Below are 19,401 nucleotides of genomic sequence, written 5' to 3'. Positions count from 1 at the left end.
TTTGCAATTAAAGAAATAAATCTGTCAATCAAACCCCATTGTTTAACCCTCGGTTGCTGCTGAAAAATGTAAATTGAAAAGAAAAATGAGCGTGACTGGATAAGATCTACATGTTTTAATGGCTGTAACTGCTGCGCAAACAGATTCTTTAATGAGGTGATGTGGAACACAAATAAAAAGAGGCTTTGTGAATGTCTCCTCCCGCAGTAAACAGGAAATAGATATTCTAGCAGAATCTATTCACAGGTGTCAAAAGGCAATTACAGACGGCTGACAGAATGTGAGGTGACTTATCCATTAATCAGAAAGGCGGGCAGGCAAATCCCACTTTCCCTCAACACATACACAAACAAAAATCCAGATCACAACATGTGACAGAGTTAAACGCATGCACAAAAGACCCTAACCGCAGAAAACCCCCAGAGACGGTGGGGGAGGAAAAAGAGAGGGAACCATTTTCATAAATCAATATCACATGTCTGGCACACCATTGACTTGATGGAGGCCTCCATCCTTGCGTCCTCTGGCAGCTTTTTGCACTAGTTTGTCTGTCTGTGTGTGTGTTGGGGGGAGGTTAGATGCTGGGGTGATGCCACTTTTCTGAGCCAAATAAACGCACGGATTTCATTGCAGCTGTCACTGCCTTCATAGACACCTTACTAGTGCACACCCTCTCTCTCTGTCTCACAATCTCTTTCTTTGTCTCTGGCCTTTTTATGCATTTTATCTGACCTCATTCGCTTCATAATATTTAGAAATGTTAACTGAAATAATTTTTCTTAATCTTCTCTGCAAAATTACCTTTTCAGGTTATTAGGATGTCTTTAATAGAACTCAACATGTGCTTCAGAAGCGCTGTATGTGGTTGGAACAAGACTGACTCCTTTTATAAGATCACTGATATGGACCTTTTTCACGTTTCCAGGTTTCTCAGCAGCAGAACTCGTCATAGTTGGATCAACTTCTACAGCGGTGAATGGGAGACTACCACAAATATATATTTTGCATTCTCATATGCTCAAATAGCAAAAGAAAATCTCAACGATAGTGTTTTCACTACGTTTAACAAAATGAAAAAAAGTCTGATAACAGCAGTCAAAAGAGAGAATGATGACAAATTTACTGTGACTGCCATATACGCTGAATAAGAAACACCCTCGTATTAGCGTTTTAACTTTTTTTTTGATGCAAAGGTGATATAATACAAAAATGAAACATAAAAATGAAAATGTACAAAAACTTGTGTCATAGCGGGCTTGTGAAAAAGGTCCACAGGACCAGCTCACTTTCACCGTATCTTGTTCAGCGCACATGTCTGTTCACTTTTCGGAGCGCCGTCAGGTACATAAAAATACCAAATCCATTCCACTGGAGAAATGTCCTAATAAATAAAACTCCATTCTGCGTTTTAGCAACAGCTCTGACTTCCACTTGGCTCATTCAAAGTCCATATAAATTCAACTCCATTCTGTGTTTTCACACTAGCGCCTGGTGTACTGTAGGTGTCTCGCGACCGACAAACAAACTAGCATCTTAGCATATCTGCTGCTCTGGTGAGTCTGGTTGTGTGCGCACGTATTGTCACTACACAAGCTGGTATTTCCGTGAATGTTTGTCATTTATTAACACTGATGTTATTAAAGGATTCATTTACATTAGTTATTTGTTGCAGCACTGAATAACAGTTAGAATTATTTACTCACCGCCAGGTCATACGAGATGTAGGTGACATTTTTTCTTGAGTAGAACCATAAAGAAGATTGTTCCGCAGCCCTCTTTGCTTCATACAATGGGAGTCTATGGGGTCCACCTGTCTAAGAGTTCCTAAAGCACATAATTCCAAAAAAGCGACTGTCGCTCAACACTGCCTTTCTGCAGGTGGCGCTAAACGCACCAGAAGCTGGCATGCCATCCACCACCAAATACTACGAGAAGAAGATCGGGATGTGTGCAGAGGCTGCACATTATGACTTATATTATTAAAAATGACGTTCAGTTTTATGAAAATATCGAACAATTCGCTTCACAAGACGTCAACATGTTGCCAAGAGGCGCTCTTTTGGAATTATGTGCTTTAGGAACTCTTAGACAGATGGACCCCATAGACTCCCATTCTATGAAGCATAAAGTGCTCCGGATTTACCAAACAATCTTCTTTATGATTCTACTCAAGAAAAAATGTCACCTACATCTCGGATGGCCTGGGGGTGAGTAAATAAACAGCATAACAGAGTTTTGGGCGAACTATCCCTTTAATTACAAAGGAAATGGAATCTTATGATACTCCAGTAAAAAAATTCTGGGGGAGGACCCACCCACATTTTGCCCAATGTCAAGTCAGTGTACTTTTTCTGCCTGTTTCATCGTCTCAAACATAAGTCGAACTGCTTGCAAAAATATTGCACATCTCTCTTTAACAAGCTGGGTAATATAAAATGCATTAGTTATGTCTATGTAGTGGAAAAAGTAGAGGATGTTACATACCACAATGTGACACTTGTGGTTGGGATTTTAGCACTCAGAAAGGATGTGTTAATGAATAACACGTTTTTTGTGTGTGTGCTGTGACGAATTTAACACATTATGTGTTAGATGAGTTGATTGTGTGTCAAAGAAAAACAAGAACAAAATGTGTTACTTTTTTATCCAATTAAATTGCTGCCTAAGTCACTACGTCACACGAGGTTGATAAGTTCCTCTTACAAGAACATTTCATGTCATTTTATTGTAAGAGGACAAACTGGATGCGTGCAATTTGGGTAAGCTTTTGTTTTTGATACTAGAGGCTTTTGCTTTAACTACAATGTGTACAGGGATTTTCATTTCAAACATTTTGAGGTTATTTAAATTTCTATTTTGGTAGAAATGCATTTTTAACACCAATTCTGTTCTGTACTGTTAAGTCAAATCTAATTAGTTGGTGAAACACAAGATTCTGGAAAACAAGATTGCCAAAAAGTGCAAATGTCAGTGCATTCAATAATACACTTTCAAAAATAATTTATTATGTAATTTTAACGTATTGCGTCATTTTAACACCTTATGTCTCACTTTGTGTTGATTGTGTTTAAAAAACACAACAGAAAAAAAAGGTTGAGTTTAAAGTAACACAAAATGTGTTGTCCTTAACTAAAGTCAAGAGATGTGTTAAGAAATAACATAGATTGTGTTGTTTGTAACATAACAGTTTTAAAGTGTTGCAGTTTAAAATGAATGTTCTGTTACTGAGTTACCGTGATGAAAAACATGAAACTAACAGTGAGAATCTTTTTACCGGATTTTGTTACAAACTAATGTGCAATCCCTGGGCAGATAGATCACATGGTATAAAGTGCTTCAGAATATTGTAAAAGTTAAGAGTATGCATAACCGTGTTGTTTGTATGCATATACCTGATGGGTATTTTATTTGCACTCACGCAGTTTAAAATGGAAGAAGCACCAAAAATACTTGTGACGGTTCTTCTAGATGGCACAGAGATTTGCAAGAAGCTCTTTCAGCTAAGGAGTGTTGCAGAAGTAATTGACACCTGCAAGCGTCTATTACCTTGTGTTGCAGAATATAAAAGAGTTTTAAAATTCAATGCTGATTTCAATGAATATATTGATATAGACCTTGACGACAACATCCAAAACTTGGACAAATTTCAAGTTTTGTTTAAATCAATTAAGGTAAGTGGAACACACCTTTACTGTTTTAATTACTGAAATAATCATGAAAGCATATGCACAAATGTAGACCTGCGGTTCAAGGGTTCCCGTGACCCACTAATAAATTCTTAATGTCCACAGAAACCCGGAAAATTTGTGTGGTTTGTGTGAAACCACTACATATTATTGGCTATGTGAGAAAAAACAGTCACATAAGAATAGCGACTAAACTATCGCCACACAAAGATAACATGCTTTTCTATTTAAGGGTGGACAACTGACTGCACATGCAGAAGGTGCAAGTTATCAACAGAATGCATGTTCATCATGTAATATTTTAAAGCTTGCACCAAAAAACATACATAAAGCTGCTCGAAGTTTTCAAGAAAAGGTATGTGTCGTAAAGACTTCCAATATCTAGTAATAAAATGACATATGAGCCATGTGAAGTAAAATAATATACTTTGTATAATATATATTTTTTTTTTCGGTTGCTCAACTGGTAGCATTAGAATATATGTATGTAACTGACACAAAAAGAGGAAATAATATTATGATGTAAAGGTTGCATTAAAAAAAAAACTATGAACTATTTGAACTATGGCAAGAAAATAAAAAAATGTTGTTTGTGTTTACAGCATCAATGTGAACCAATTGATGTAGACACACTGAAAGCTTTAATTGAGAGGAAAAGTCCAAGTATACAGAGTGATTATGAAGCTTCAGGAATGCTCTCCGAGATATCAAGAAAACTTCTTGTGAAGATAGCAGTCGGTGGGTTAGTGGAGAGAAGCGGATTGTAAGTTCCGTTTTTAATTTGTTTAATTAGTTTAATTTGTTTTAATCATTTTAATTTAATCTAATCACTTTGTTGGACATAGATCGTTTATGATCAATAGCAACTAAAGCAACTGCATGCGTATTTAGTTTTTAATATATTACAAAGCTAGTAAATTTAATTTTGTAATTTTTGGGGTGCTTTGCTTTGCTCATAGCTACCCTTCTAGTGATGAGAAATTGATGTTGGCAAAAAGTGTGGTGACACTGTTCCCTTCCCTGAAGATCAAGATGGGGGATACGAATGAAGGATTTGTAAGTAGTATTTTTCGACATTCAAAAAGATCTCTTATATGAATGGAATAGTGAGCCCGAGTAGTCGAAGATGCGATGCTCTGATAGGGGGAGCCTGATTCGACAACCAATCTCACAGTCGAATCTTCGCAGAGGTGTTATGCAATGGGAAATCATGCTATATTGGTTAATGCTCGATTAATATTTGGTTTAGCAAATTTGGTTTAGCTTTCCTGTTTCTTTGTGGTTAGAGCATGGGGGTTAGCAACGTCACGGTCATTGGTTCGATCCCCCCTACTTAGAAACAAAATGTGTTGGAAATAAAAAGCAGCGTAGCACTGGTCACACTGCCCCGCTAAAAATATTATTCATGATGTAACATGTGACATTTTTAGGGTTGGCGCAGCAACGTTGCGCTGCATGACACAAAAAAATGTTCAAATAAAAAAATAACCATAATATAACCAAAATCACCGCATTTAGCAAGCACTTTGCATAATTTCTTTTATTTATTGTAAAGGTTTATTCTGTGCTAAACAAATTCTGTAAATGAATGTTTGATTGTTTTTTGGTGCATCAATCATACCCTTGTTAACCACCTGGTGGCGTTCCCACAAATCCTTTAGTCGAGGACACCCGTAGTGTGTTTGATTAATTGGTTATTTTCTAAGACTGACAACATTGCTATTTTCTGAATGCTGTTGCATTGCTTCTTGGGCAATTATAAAAGTGCAACAAAAATCATCATCTTTCCACTGTGATCCAGGAGCATTTCTATGACCCAGTGTCTCACAGTGGCTTCATTGAGATTAAACTGAGGAATCTACGGCGGAATCTTCACGATGATCAGCGTCGCTATCATCGTAAACGCTTTCGGATGAGTGACACGACTAAAAAATCCATCTCTCATGAAATGAGTGCTGAAGAGGAGGAGTCCACTCAGGTGTGGACAACTGTGATCAAATGGATGAAACCGTCTCCAGAAAACCTCCCTACCATCAAAGTGGGCATGGAGAAAACATACACCAGTCGCAGGTTATGGATTGCGAACAAGTCCCCAACCGTGAACGAGATTTTTGAACAATATCCTCGTTTTGCAGACATGCCGTATTTGGTAAGAACCTCTAGTATTTTGCAAGTTCACCAGGCAAATCTTTTGAAATAATTCATTGTAGAAGAGGGAGATGTAATTCAATTTTTTTGGAAAGGTAAACTACCCATTCAACAATTAGTTTGCCACATTGTTGAATTTCAAAAAATCAAACTGGCCCTCTGAAGATAAGATTGGACAAAGGTTAACTATAGAGTTTATGGATGTGTTGCATTGTTTGAATTGTTGCGTTGTGTCCTGTATTGTAGCTTGACACTGAATTCGAGAAAATGTTTCCTGGGAAGGGGGAACTCTTTCTTCTAAAATGGGAAGGGAATATTGTTCCAAAGTTGTTAAAGATGTCCTCAATGAAAGATCTTGCTGTCTTTGCAGCTCACAATAGTTACAATGGTAAGCTGCTTTTCTTGACCTGTACTCTTGATAGACACTTGCTAGTAATCTGAATTAGAAAATGCATTTTGATTTTGTATGCTAACCATGCTACAGAATCATGCTACAGAGCTCTTCAAATCCTGACTGAATTGCTTCCGCCCACTGCGTCAGGAAGAGGCAAAGGCTGGGCTAAATGCAGTGTAAAGTCAGCCATTACTTACCTTTTGGACATCAAGCAGGTAGGCATTTATGAGAGAAACCAATGCAACCCAGCGGACCAATGTACCAACCAGAATATCTATGTCAATGCTGCTTCAAGGCAAAAAATACAATACCAAAAAGCTTGTATCGAAAAATCTGTAGATACTATTAGCCTATTTTATAAAACATACTTCTGTTTCCATAGACTGGAACCAGCCTGCTGGATCATTCTCAACGAACTGTGGAAAACCATCAACCCCACCTTGTCTGTTTGGGTTCCCCAAGTACGACAGCACAATACATCATTGTGGCAGACAATGACAAAGTCACCGTTCCTCTTGAAGATAATAATCTGACATGCGCCGTTGACAAGCTATTCAAACTGTACTGGGTTTGCAACCTGACATATCCCCTTCAACTTACATCGGTTTTTAATTTTTTTGAAAATGTTTATGAAATGCCTCTCTCTAGTGGGAGGAGATCTAAAGTTGTGGAGCTCATTTCAAAGCTTCAAGCACTTATCTAAGCTATAAACCACAATGTACCAATTTGTGGCAAGCATAAAAAATCCATTTCAAAGGAAGCATGGAAACTTACAGGTCATCTCGGGCATAATTATGCACTTTCTGATGACAGGATTATGATGCGAGATGCAGTTGAAGATGTAGTAACTACACATGATTTATTTTAAAGACCAACTATTTGTAAATCCAAGGTACAAGCACATTCAATTGTTAAATGTGTAACTCTTCAATTAATGTAATATTTATATTTTATATTGCTACGTATATTCATTTATGAATTGCATTCACGTTGTTTGTTTTGCATTGTGTTTTTCTTCATTAAATTGGGTTGAATAAATAGCACTGACATACATTCTGTTATAAAAACATCCATTTGTTAACATACTCTACTCTCGGTAAAGACAGTTGTAAACAGTACAACACACTGGTTGAGTTAAAAGAAACACACAATGTGTTAAAAAACAAATGTGTTAAAACTGTTGCAAGCAAACAAACCTCTAGCAACATAGTAGACTAATAATATTGATGTTTGTCAAAGTAGGCACCCCTAAATAAGCACAATAGTGTTGTATCTGCACAAAACGATGTCCATTTATCAGTTATTTGTAAAACATTTTGTGCTGAAAAATGTATTTTGCATGGATGTTAAATTTAACAAGCATAGCAGTAAAATATATCAACAAACGAAAGCCTGGCAGGTGGTTGTGGTTGCCATGGTGAGGAGACCATACCAAAGTGCCAGTCACTATAAAGAATGATGCAACGTCAAAAGATATCCTGATCAATAATAATGATATACATCTTTCTCATATACACATGAAAACCTTGTGCACCGATTTTCAAGAACAGAAAGGCAAAACAACTTCATTAGATGAAATACATTTCCATTTTCCACTTGCGTCTCCATTGTGTGTTGTGTCATGAACCGTAGGGATGGGGATATAGCAATCGTACATTACAGAACCAGACTGCCAAACCACAAAAAAACTATAGTTTGACATGACAAGTACAGTATGAAAAGGAAATTGCATGTCGTGGTTGACCGTGCAAGAGGATTATTCACTTTCCCTTTAAAGGGTAGCACTGCAATCCATCACAACACATAGAACACACCAGGAAAAACAAATGAAGGAATAAGGAATTTATGGTGAAATTATAGGAGATTGTTAAGTGCTTTTACATGGATCTGAAATCCCTGACTATTGCCACAGTATGTACTGCCACAGTAAATAACAGACAATACATTTGCTGAAGAGTCATTCACCTGTTTATAATGTCATAGCAACATGGGATTTAACTCAATATATAAATCAAACAAAAAGAGCTTCTTCACAGTAAATGCTAACAGGGCCAATGTTGTGGGTGCCTGAACGTATGAAATATTAATTAAAGGAAGGAAATTCATGAATAATAAAGTCGCTCAATGTTTGAGATTCGTACAAGTTGTTTCGATTTGCTTCAAATTGCCTCCGTTCAAAGCCACATCTTTTTGACCGCTGAAGCTGATAAACCGAATGCAGGCATTGAGTTCATCCAGCGACTGCCCAAACGAGCCTGACAGCAAAGCAGAGGATTCTGGGTGTTTTCATCACCTATAAGAGAAGCGCTAAGGCGTAACGGCTTAGCCACAGAGGAGAGGGGGTGGAGGGAGGAAATGAGACAGAAAAATGGCAGGAGATCTGTGAAGAAGAGGTGGAGTGAGACCGAGAAGAGTAATCGGTGAGTGAGGAAAGAGGGGGAGGTGAGAAACAACCGAGCGCTTATTATGGATCGTGAGTTCTTTTGGTTTAGAAGCTTAAAAAGATGAAAGATCCTCGACACGTCCCCGTCAGCAATGCAGAGAACCCAAAGGGGTGAGACAAAGGAAGAGAGGAAACAAGGATCGTGGATAGTGAAGATTTCCACGAATGAGCTGTAGTCGTTATCATTGGGTTCATTGGGAGCCTTGGCACAAATCTTCGAACCTCTGGCAAAATTGGCAGAAATGGGATGAGTCAACCGCATCTGCCAGATGACGATTAAAGGATCGCGCGGCGTGGAAAACAATCCAAAGCCGAATCCAATGCGAAGGGGACCAGAATAAAAACAAACGAACGGTTTCGGTGTTGAAAGGAAACCGTTAGCTGGTTTTCATGCAGAATAAAACATTGGTGCCTGTGACTCAAAAGAAAAAGACACACCTGATATAGACTCCACTGGGATGCTGTGTTATTGCCTGGAGGAACAATGTGATTAATACCCTATCAGCAGTCTCAGAAATTACATTTCTTTTTGCCCGTAGGGAACACAAGATTAACCTTTGTGGGGAAGACACCTCTACCCCATCTAGGAAAAAGGTCTTCATCAATAAAAAAGGTCCACAATCAATGTCCAATACAGGTAGATTTATGATGTCACATGAGGACGAAATCTCAGGATAAGACTACAAAGCCGTGAGGGTACAAGAGAGTTGTATATCTTACGGAAACGCTGTTAAAAAACGCTGTTTCAAAAGCACCCTGATAGAAGGAGCCCCCCTCACAAAATCGACGGAAATTGAAAATAAGCTATGCCAACAACAGGAGCCGCAAAAAGACCTGTTGCGCTGGTATACTGACAGCATACATACTTTGAACTCCAATAACTATCAGTCACAGAAGACAGAAAGAGACGGTGGGGAATAATACAGTAGCTGTGATGCTACGATCATTTAATTTGACAGTAAAATGACAGTAGCAGTCAACTACTCTGACAATCTTAACATTCAGTCGTCAGAGGAACAAAATAGGCTCAAATGGCCCATTAATAAAAAAGGGGGAATATGTGTTTTCATGTATTTACAGAGGCACAATAGGAAAAAGGTGAGAGTCAGAGGGATTTGCTGTGCTTGTTGCCTGGCTGTTGTTTTGCCTGCTGTGGTGTGAGGTTTGTTGTTGAAAAGCAGTGGTGTCAATGAGTCACAGAAACGTATGGAGCGGATGTGACACCTCGACTGCCTCTAGAACGGATTAGGTCATGGGTGACTGCGTGTGTGTTGCTGTCCTGGGGATCGGAAGTTTAAAGTTTCAAAATAAAAAATCTAGTTTTAAAATTTGCCGGCACAGAAGATTTAGATATATTTGGCACATTTAATTTTAGATCTGTATTAATTTAGGATAAACAAACTGAACATGATAAATGAAAAAGAAGAAAAACATCATTCCATTGTGATTTTGCAAGAAATATGCAAGGGGAAATTGAAAGAGTATATTATGATTATACTTAGTACCAAAATTGGATGATAGTATTTTGGGGGAGATTTATTTTTATTCGCTTTTTTATCACTGTTCCTAATATAAATCAAGCTTAAGCTTTGAATAATGAATCTTTAAAAACTGCCTACAAGTATTTTTACTTATGTTCATAAAGGGCTGGAAAAGGGGAAACGCAAGGGCCAAAAAAATTCCATATTTTAAAAATAGTGTACCTCCAGTGAATCTTGGCCATTTCCAGCACTTTGTATAAAAACACAAAATTTCCATACATTACTAAATACATTTACATTTTTGCATTTGGCAGACGGTTTTATCCGAAGCGACTTACATTACATTCTCCTATACATTTAAACATAGGTATGTGCAATCCCCTGGGATCAAACCCACAACATTGTGTTAAATACGCAAAATCAAATTTCACAACTGATATATTGTTCTCATATTAATGAAACTTACAAGCGAATCATTTTTGCTTAATAAATTCCCTGTTTCTAAGGCAATCAGAATACAGTATTATTTTTGGAAGTTGGTTCAAATTTTTACCAAATTCCATACGCTACTAAAGTGTATCATGATTTCTGCACGACATCACTGCACAAGCTTCACACAGAGTCACGTGCATATGCACAATTCATGAATAAGTCCCAATTTGTGGGGTTTTCCAACCTTTTGCAGAAAGAGCACGATCCTCTTCACCATCTCTATCCTCTGCTCCTCCAGGCTGAAGATGGTTCGGGGGGTGCGGATGAATACTTTGGTCTTTCCGTAGGCCACGTCATGATCGAACCCACAACCCTGAAGCAAACGTTTCACTGCTTCCTTATCTGACGGCAGGTCATGGTTGGGCCAGGTAAACTCGGAGATCATTTTATATCTGACAGGCAAAAAAAGTGTTAAAGCTATTAATAACAGAATAACATAAAAAAAGAATGTCAGAATAACAATAAGTTTTGCAATAGTTGTAAGTTGTATAGTACATTTCATGCATGGCTACTGGCTTTATAAAGACACAAAGCATTCTGTGAATGGTGCAAACACTGCATTCTCATGTAATGTAATGTGATTTATTTTGAAGAGACCGAAATCAGCTGTTGGAGCATTACATTATTTGCAACATGTGAAAATATTAAAATAGACAGTTTAAGTCATAATTATACAAATACTTGTGTTTTAACTCAGGAATCCTAGTAAAAATAATATCTTTACTGTACAGTCTAAAACAAAACATGCTATAAAAACCCCGTATGACTAACCCTCTTTGGACTGGTCAAGGCAATTTAAAGAGCATCTTCCGGAGAATGAATAACACCTAAGTCTTATATAAAATACTTCAGGCAGTGGCACAATCAGTCCGGATGCACTCCAGATATTGAGAGATATCTTACAGACACAGAGCTCTTTGTGATCTGATCGATTACTCTTCCTTAATGCAACATGACGGTAGCAGCCAAAAATCTTTCATGCATTGACAATGTTCACAAATGGCAAACCAGAACACAATAGCTTAATGATTAAAGAATGATGTCAGGAGTGCAATGGTCACCTCTGAAGAAACCGTGGATAAGTCTGTCGGTTAGCAAAGCCTGCTCGCCGCACCCTGACGTTTTCCAAAAGGCCCAAGTACTCAACTTGGTGTTTGCAGCGCTCGGGTTCAAAGAGGAGTGGGGATTTAACTTCATTCGGTTTTATGCATCGCACGTAGTACGGCTCCTACATGTACCAACAGAGTAAAGATGCAGTTACGAGCATGCATTACAAATGATTTCAACTCATTGTGTATTCTAGATCTGCTGGACTGCTAGCAACACTAACTCACCTTGCTGGCTAGCTTCTCCACCAGAGAGATCATGGAGTTTTTGAAGAGCGTGGCAGCAGTCAGGGGTCGCTTGGTGACCTCGGTGATGCTCAGTTTGCCCTCTGGCCACATGGCTTTCAGCACAGGGTTCGAGCTGTGAAACACAGAGAGGAGCAGATGAACAAAAATGTATCACACGTTGATTATAAACCAAAAATTTTTCACATTTTTGGGGTAACACTGACCTGTTGTAAAGCAGCCGCTTGAAATCCTGAAACAAGGTGTCTTTGTTTTTGTCAATGAAGCCCACGACGGAATAACTACAGAAAATATGAAATACATTAATAAACTTAAAGCTGACTTTACTACTTGTGTCACCAAACAGAATATTTTGTTTTTGTTTTTAAGCGAGATTCCCAGACCACTGTCTGCACAGACAGTCATGCTCAAAACTTACACCATTATTTGTTGTCTCAGTGTTGTGGTGTCGAGCTGCTCAAACAAAATATTGTTGTGTTCAACAGTGTTTACACTTAATATCAACCTACAAACAGCTTAAAACGAATCTCTGTTTATTAAAGAGTGATTATTGAAGTGTGATGATACTTAAGCTCAAACTGCTATAATAAACAAACTAGAAGACCACCAATATTAATACGTGACCCAAAAGAGTTTTATGGCTTTAGTGTTCAACTGAGAATATAATTTAGATATTCCTCTTCTTGCACATACATACTGTACAAAGCCTGAACATCAACAGAGAATTTCAACAATGTCGCATCACACATACACCCATAGAATTTTAGGTAATAACTGACAGGCTGCAATCTGGCAATCCACAGAGGTGACAATATGAAATCACACTCAAATATGCAATTGAACTTGTTTTTGTAAACATAGTTTGGTGGTCATCATTCACAGTGACTAATTCGCTTCTGTCAAACCATTACGTGCCAAACATTTCAAAAACTACGCCAATAAAAGGACGGATCAATGTTTATTTAGTTAAGCCTATTAACAGTGTCTGTAAATAACAGCATGCCGGTCTCATTCTGGGTCCTAACCATGTGTGATACAAGTTCATGAGTTAATGATTTGTCTGTTTACACTCAACGAAACACTATATCTTCTGTGTGATGTGACGCAATTGCAGCCATTAGATATTTGGTATTAAATGTACAGTTTTTGACCAATGAGATTTTTCAGAGGGAGGGGCCACCGCTGTGATGGCTCAAAAAAATATTTCTATTGATTTCCAAGGTTGTTGAAAGACTTCAGATTTACATAAAAGATATGCTGCAATCACTTGACATTGGGTAGGACACAATGTTCTGATTCTTAATCTGACTATAACTACTGTACTTACGTCACATCGCCTGCATAATGACGGATCCGGAAATCTCTGTCAAACTCCAGATTTTTGTCCGTAGGGGAAAGCTGTAGAGAGAAACAGATAATTAAGGGCGTGTTTTTTAACACGAAGTGAAATGCTTTTTCTGGACCCTGAACAGTCTTTATAACAGCCGCAAAGTTGTGTCTATTTTTTGGGTTGATATGCCTTCTGCTAGGACCCGAAGGCAGGAACACAGTGCAGTACACAAGCTTGCAAGGGTACGGTGTCAGAGAAAGACAACTCAAAGGCTGGAAGGAGGGATCTAAATAAATCTGTGCATATGAAAGATAGATGAGATGCGCTTCTATCCAGCATAAGATAACAGCTCTGAAGAACTCTGTAGAAAGAATTCAGTAAGAGAGAAAGATGTGCCATTGGCGTGTCAATAATTGTTTTTAACTTTGGCACAAACTATACTGCAGCTAAAAAACAAATGCTTGCTTTAAATTCTGATTAGATTATCTGTGTTGTTTATTATATATATATATATATATATATATATATATATATATATACACACTTTTTTTTATTCGTTAATTAATTAATTAATTAAATAAATATATATATATTTATCAATAAAATAAGTATTTAGAAAATTACTAAATTTAGTAAATTACACTTGACAAAACTATTAAAAGACAAAATTGATGTCGTAAGATGCTGGGTTGCATGCCAACTTTAAACAGTTAGGAAATTAAATAAACCTCTTAAATAAATGACTGTTTATACTACTTATAATTATACATAAATCAGCTCAAATTATTATTAGTAAAACATTTATAAATAATATTTACATAATCAGATCTATCAATCACTTCTGACTAATTTAAATCATTATTTATTAAACAATGGTGTCTTTTGTCATACTGCCGTTGCCATAATTTTAGGACATTTTTAGGCCTTTACAGGGATTACTATGACTAAACCAAACCATTTTTTCAAACTTCCTTTGTAAATTGCATTGTTCTGTTGAACACAAAAATTATTTTGAAGAATGTAGAAAGCAAACAGTTCTGGGGCACTTTTGACTACCATAGTAATTTTTCCTACTATGGTAGTCAATGTTTGAAAATAACTGTGTAGTTACAAGCATTCTTCCAAATATCTTTCTCTGTTTTCTACAAAGAAATGAATAACGATTCGGAACAACTGAAATGTAGATATTTCTCTTATAAAATGTATATAATATGAATACCATTTACATATAAAGTTATATATGTGTCCCTGTTATCAAGCCAGATCTTTCTCCTCCTTGAGATCTGTTTATGTGCTGAATGAGGGCAGCTAGTGGGGTTATATAAGTCTCGCTGTCATTCACAAAACACAGCAGTGACATCAAAGGCAAGCAGTCTCATCTCTCATTAAGATACAGCAGGACTCTGATCCGCTGTGCGAGCCCAGACACCCGTTCCTGCAGATTAAAACGAGGCAGAACAATGACTCTCTGCACCCCTCCAGCCACGAGCCGTCACATACCCACACTCCAGATTAATTCAAGTACTGTCTATCAGTGAGTTTTCGTGAGCTTTAGAGTCACACTCCCTATTGTGGTAGACGGCAACATCTCAGTTTCGCGTCCGGTGATCCTTTACAAGTCTCTGTTTGGTTGTAGTGTGAGTGGTACCGGTACATTACTCGGCTTAATTCAACTGCAGGACGGACAGAAGGATGTGAACCCTGCTCTCTATAAAGAGAACGTAAATCAATTTGAACGGATGGTTAGAAGCCTGTTGAAAAAAAAATTTTACAGTTTGAAATTGCGAGGCTGAGGTTTTGATCTGGGACGTGGGAAAGAAAGATTGGATTCCACCTCTTTAAAAACCTGAATGATATGCCTATAACAGGAGAGGCATTACTGTTATTATGGGCACTGCATCGAAACAGCCACACTGGTTCTCAAATAAAACATCATTTATCTCAACTAGTCATGGCCAGTGACACACATAAGTGAAAAATGAAAGCGGTCTGCAATAATTGAATATATGGAATCGCAAACCACATCCCATTATGCAAATAGGAGTGCAAAAAAAGGGAGATGAGTCACAGCTGGAAATCAAAAGGCTCGGTCAGAGAGGTCATATCTCGAAATGTAGGACACCCTGCCAATGAAAGCTTCAGGTCCCAAAAAAGAAACAACATCACTTTATCCGGATTACAAAAAAATCAATGCCTTTATGCAAAAGATCAAATAAAACAAGGTGCCTTACTGGGAAAAAACCAGCAAACAGGCTAATATATAAACATGTAGTGACCACATCTGATCACAGAAATGAGAATGGACCCATCATTTACAGTACAACATTCACATCTCAAAAAACAATGCGAAAACCAGAAATACACAAATCCTGTCTTAACTCAGGGCAGCTTTGTCCTTTGTGTTTGATTGTACTGACAGGTTTAAGCCTGCATCCTGCTGGTCCCACAGATGTCTGTCCATCCTCCTCTCCCCACTTCTATTCACACCCCCCAGCACCACACCATCCTGTCTAACACCTGCGGTTCTCACTACAGTATGTTGGTTAAGCCAACCAAATAAATACAGGCTGCGGCAATGGCACCTGCCACCAAAGCCCGAAACCTGCCATTCACACATCAATGCAGCCAACAGGAATCGGGTATCTAAATCACACAAGTCTAGATTTAACACAGTGGGTCAAAGTCTTCATCTTAAAGTGTTAAAACAATGAAGGATAGAATGCAAGTCAGGTTCAGTTTGCATAACCAGTTGTACTTTTATAATGTGTTGTACGCGAACAGGAGATAAAACTAAAAGTAAATAGAAAAGTAATGTAAGGCGCAATGCTTGAGGAATTGTGAAAAGCGAGTGTTCCATCGCTAAATTGACCCTCACGTTGCTGTACTAAATATAAAGAAAATCACATCTAATACTGCAATGTTGTGCTTTTTTGTAGGGATGCACCAAAATTATAATTTCCTGTAGCTCAGTGGTAAGAGCATTGCGTTAACAAATCAAGGTTGCGGATACGATCAAAGAGCATTGCACATACCAAAGTAAAAAATGTATAGGATAATGCAATGTAAGTCTTGTCTGCCAAATGCGTAAATGTAAAATTGCCAGAAGCCAAAAAAAACGAAACACTTGGCCGAATACCGAACATGGCTTTCAGTATTTCTTCTATTTATTCAGCTAATTTTTTTACTATTGCATAAACAAAATGTGCTTTTTAAATTTAGTCTCACTTTTCAATATAATGCAATATAACTTAAAATAAATTTGAACGAAACAAGTAGGCTGAATTAAAACAAAAACTGCAGTTCTCTCCCTTCTTGAAGAGCCTTTCATAGGCCTATGACTGAAAGAATATACTGTAGTCTGACTCTGTACCCCTACAGCAAATCACTTGTTTAAAAAGTGTCAACATACACTATAAGCTAAAAATATGAATAAAAGAAAACTGATTATCATATATTGCAGAATGATTTAAAGAAAAAAAAAATCCATGAAAGCAATTTTGACTGGCAACCATTTTAGTTCACGTCTATCGCCACTACACCCACAAAAGAACAAGATGCAACAAAAGTTAACATATTACATTTTTTACATGTATGCATTTGGCAGACGCTTTTATCCAAAGCGACTTATATTGCAATGTCCTATACATTTATACATAGGTATGTGCAATCCCCTGGGATCAAACCCACAACCTTGCGTTGTTGACGCAATGCTCTTACCACTGAGCTACAGGAATATACTGTATATATAATATAATATTAGGAGGCTCTTCATCAGCAACAGATATCAGCGGCTAATTGCCCCGTTGCTTCGGCCCAACAGTCCCCCTGTTCCAAGAGCAGGAAAGCTTGATCTGATCGGATAATGAGCTTGCCATCGTCTTCGCATGACCAGGCACCCGCTCACAAGGCCACACCTGCATGTGGCACGTGCAGGGAACAGGAAAAACAAGATGAAGAGTGGAAAAAGGGGGTTCAAAGAAAGAAACGGGGGAGAGACAAAGCCCCCAACGCGTAATGTCAGACGAAGAACGCGCGCAGACGTCTGTGTCAGCAAATTACAGTAATTAAGATCGGATGGTGAAAGTGGCATTTTTATAACACATCTGGAAGGATCAAAGCCATTTTAAGGTTGTGGGAAGCACAGAGAGCACAAAGAGCCTGGAAGGCACATGGAGGAAGAGGTAAACAAGCCGATAAAGAAAAACGAGAACGTGAAAGTGACAACAAATTAACAATCTTATTGAGATGGATATGGCAGATCTAGGCGGGATCGGGGATTCTGTCTCATGCGTTTTATCTTGGATAAAGTGAAGCACATGTAAACAGAAGATGACTAACCAAACGCTTTTTCTAGTACTGAAATATGAAAGAGCGCTTTCCTTTGTCAGAAGAAATACTAAATAAATGTATGCAAGTAGTTTTTCTGATGTTTCTATTGACTGTTGTTTGGTTACCAGCATTCTTCAAAATATCTTCTTTGTGTTACATACAGAAGTCCAGGAGGGGGTGAGTTCATAAAATTAATTTCTGTCTGAAGAATTATAAAATCTAATCTGTATGTGTGTGTTTTGCTCTACGGCCAGTTCAGCTTCAGACAGATCAAGACCCATGTTTCCTGTCAAGTTGAGAAAAATAATAACTGCAGGGAAAAATCCGTCACAGTTCATCTGCTCCGCAGAGCTACTTGTAGTCGAGAGTAAAACTTTCCTCCTGCAGAGAAAAGTAAGGTGGAACTTTCAGTGAGGAATTTGCAGGCCACAGATTTTTTTACAGGCAGCCATTAATTATGCAGTGAAAGCGGTTTGCATATGTCACGGCTTCCAGAGAGGATGTCTATCACCATAAACAAGTCTGGAAACATCTGTGAGGTGGCTGTGAAAGAAAGTGTCAGTCTGATATAAAGATGTTTAAAAAACACACCCCGACACTTACTCCCACCTTTAAATAAGAATATATTAAAGTCATACATTTCTGCTCACCTGTCTGTTTCCTCTCATCCACAATTTGTATAGAGGTAAAGCCACTCCTAATACTTGTTGCTTTGTGTATCTTGAGTAGATACTATTTTCCTATACTTACTTACTTTGTGTTAAAGGATCAGTGTATGAAATTTAGCGGCGTCTAGTGGTAAGGTTACGAATTGCATATGATGGCTCATTCCACCCCCTCTTTTGAAGCACTATGGCCGGTGACACAGAACTAAAATGTTGTCATGTTTTCACTTCTTTGCCAAAGAAGATAACGCATTTACGAAACACACTCTGTAAAGCAGTTTGTCCGTTAAGGGCTACCGTAGAAACAACATAGCAAATTCCATTCAAGGGGATTCACTGTGTGTGAATAATAATGTAATAAAAACATTAATTATCAAGGGTCTTTAGACACCTCTGAAGACATAGTTATGTATATGATATTCCATTTCTGTCAATAGTTCCTCCAAAAAAAAAAAAACATTGGACCTTTAACTTTGGGTTAATCGCAATGGCAAACATGAATAAATAAAGGTAAACTAAATACACACGTGGAGATTTGTGTCTGTGCTCACTCGCAGCAGGAGAAGGCCACATCATCAATCTCTGCTAAGCTAACAGGCCTTAGATGCCTTCACACTGACGTGTAATCCTCTGCATTACAAATGAGCTCCGAAGGACGCTTATTATTCCTGCATCCAGGGAGACTTTTGATTATTCAAACCGTGTGACACTGAGGAATTGTCAGGGGACAGACGACGCCTGCTCTTCTCTCACCCACCCCACAATGTGAATGCGGCATGTGTAAGCCAAGGGCAGATTGTGAACCCAGAGAGATAAAGTCGTACACCCTCAGCTCGGTCTGTGCCCACTGCACTGCATGATACACTGATCAGTGAAGAGAGATCAGGTCTGTGTACAGAATACAATGTTGGGTTAGTTTTCCACCATGTTTTGCTTTTTATTTTGAGAGCACTGCCTTCTATCTTGGTTTTGCTCTATCCATCACTCTCTTTCTGCCTTACTCACTCTCCCTTTCTCACATTTGCCAAGGCTGGGAGACATTAGTCTCACTAGCTTCCATTGGTTGCCAATGACATCACCA

General features: G+C 38.1%; 2 protein-coding genes across 3 annotated transcripts in view; one reads left to right on the top strand and one right to left on the bottom strand.

Moving 5' to 3' along the window:
• The window catches only part of myo1d (myosin 1D), a 63,096-nt gene that overhangs the window by 25,030 nt on the left and 18,665 nt on the right, over nt 1-19,401 (bottom strand). The window contains exons 12-16 of the mRNA XM_056770568.1: nt 13,324-13,394; nt 12,203-12,277; nt 11,979-12,111; nt 11,706-11,872; nt 10,829-11,036 (exon numbers count right to left, since the gene is read on the bottom strand). Of these exons, the coding sequence (XP_056626546.1) occupies nt 10,829-11,036; nt 11,706-11,872; nt 11,979-12,111; nt 12,203-12,277; nt 13,324-13,394 (654 nt within the window). The remainder of the gene's footprint in view (nt 1-10,828; nt 11,037-11,705; nt 11,873-11,978; nt 12,112-12,202; nt 12,278-13,323; nt 13,395-19,401) is intronic.
• LOC130438604 (uncharacterized) lies at nt 2,693-7,116 on the top strand. 2 transcript variants are annotated; one of them, XM_056770569.1, is made up of 8 exons: nt 2,693-2,759; nt 3,423-4,041; nt 4,289-4,449; nt 4,646-4,742; nt 5,488-5,835; nt 6,081-6,222; nt 6,319-6,443; nt 6,611-7,116. In XM_056770569.1, exons 3-8 carry the CDS (start codon nt 4,379-4,381, stop codon nt 6,929-6,931), a joined length of 1,104 nt encoding a protein of 367 aa, XP_056626547.1. In that variant the 5' UTR covers nt 2,693-2,759; nt 3,423-4,041; nt 4,289-4,378; the 3' UTR covers nt 6,932-7,116. The 2 variants fall into 2 exon arrangements, with proteins under 2 accessions (XP_056626547.1, XP_056626549.1); XM_056770571.1 differs by lacking the exon at nt 2,693-2,759 and having other exon boundaries at nt 3,345-4,041.

The sequence above is a fragment of the Triplophysa dalaica genome, chromosome 17 (genome assembly GCF_015846415.1).
Source record: "Triplophysa dalaica isolate WHDGS20190420 chromosome 17, ASM1584641v1, whole genome shotgun sequence".
NCBI lineage: Eukaryota > Metazoa > Chordata > Actinopteri > Cypriniformes > Nemacheilidae > Triplophysa > Triplophysa dalaica.
Note: the sequence above shows the minus strand (reverse complement) of the source record. Positions and strands in the feature narration are given on the sequence as shown.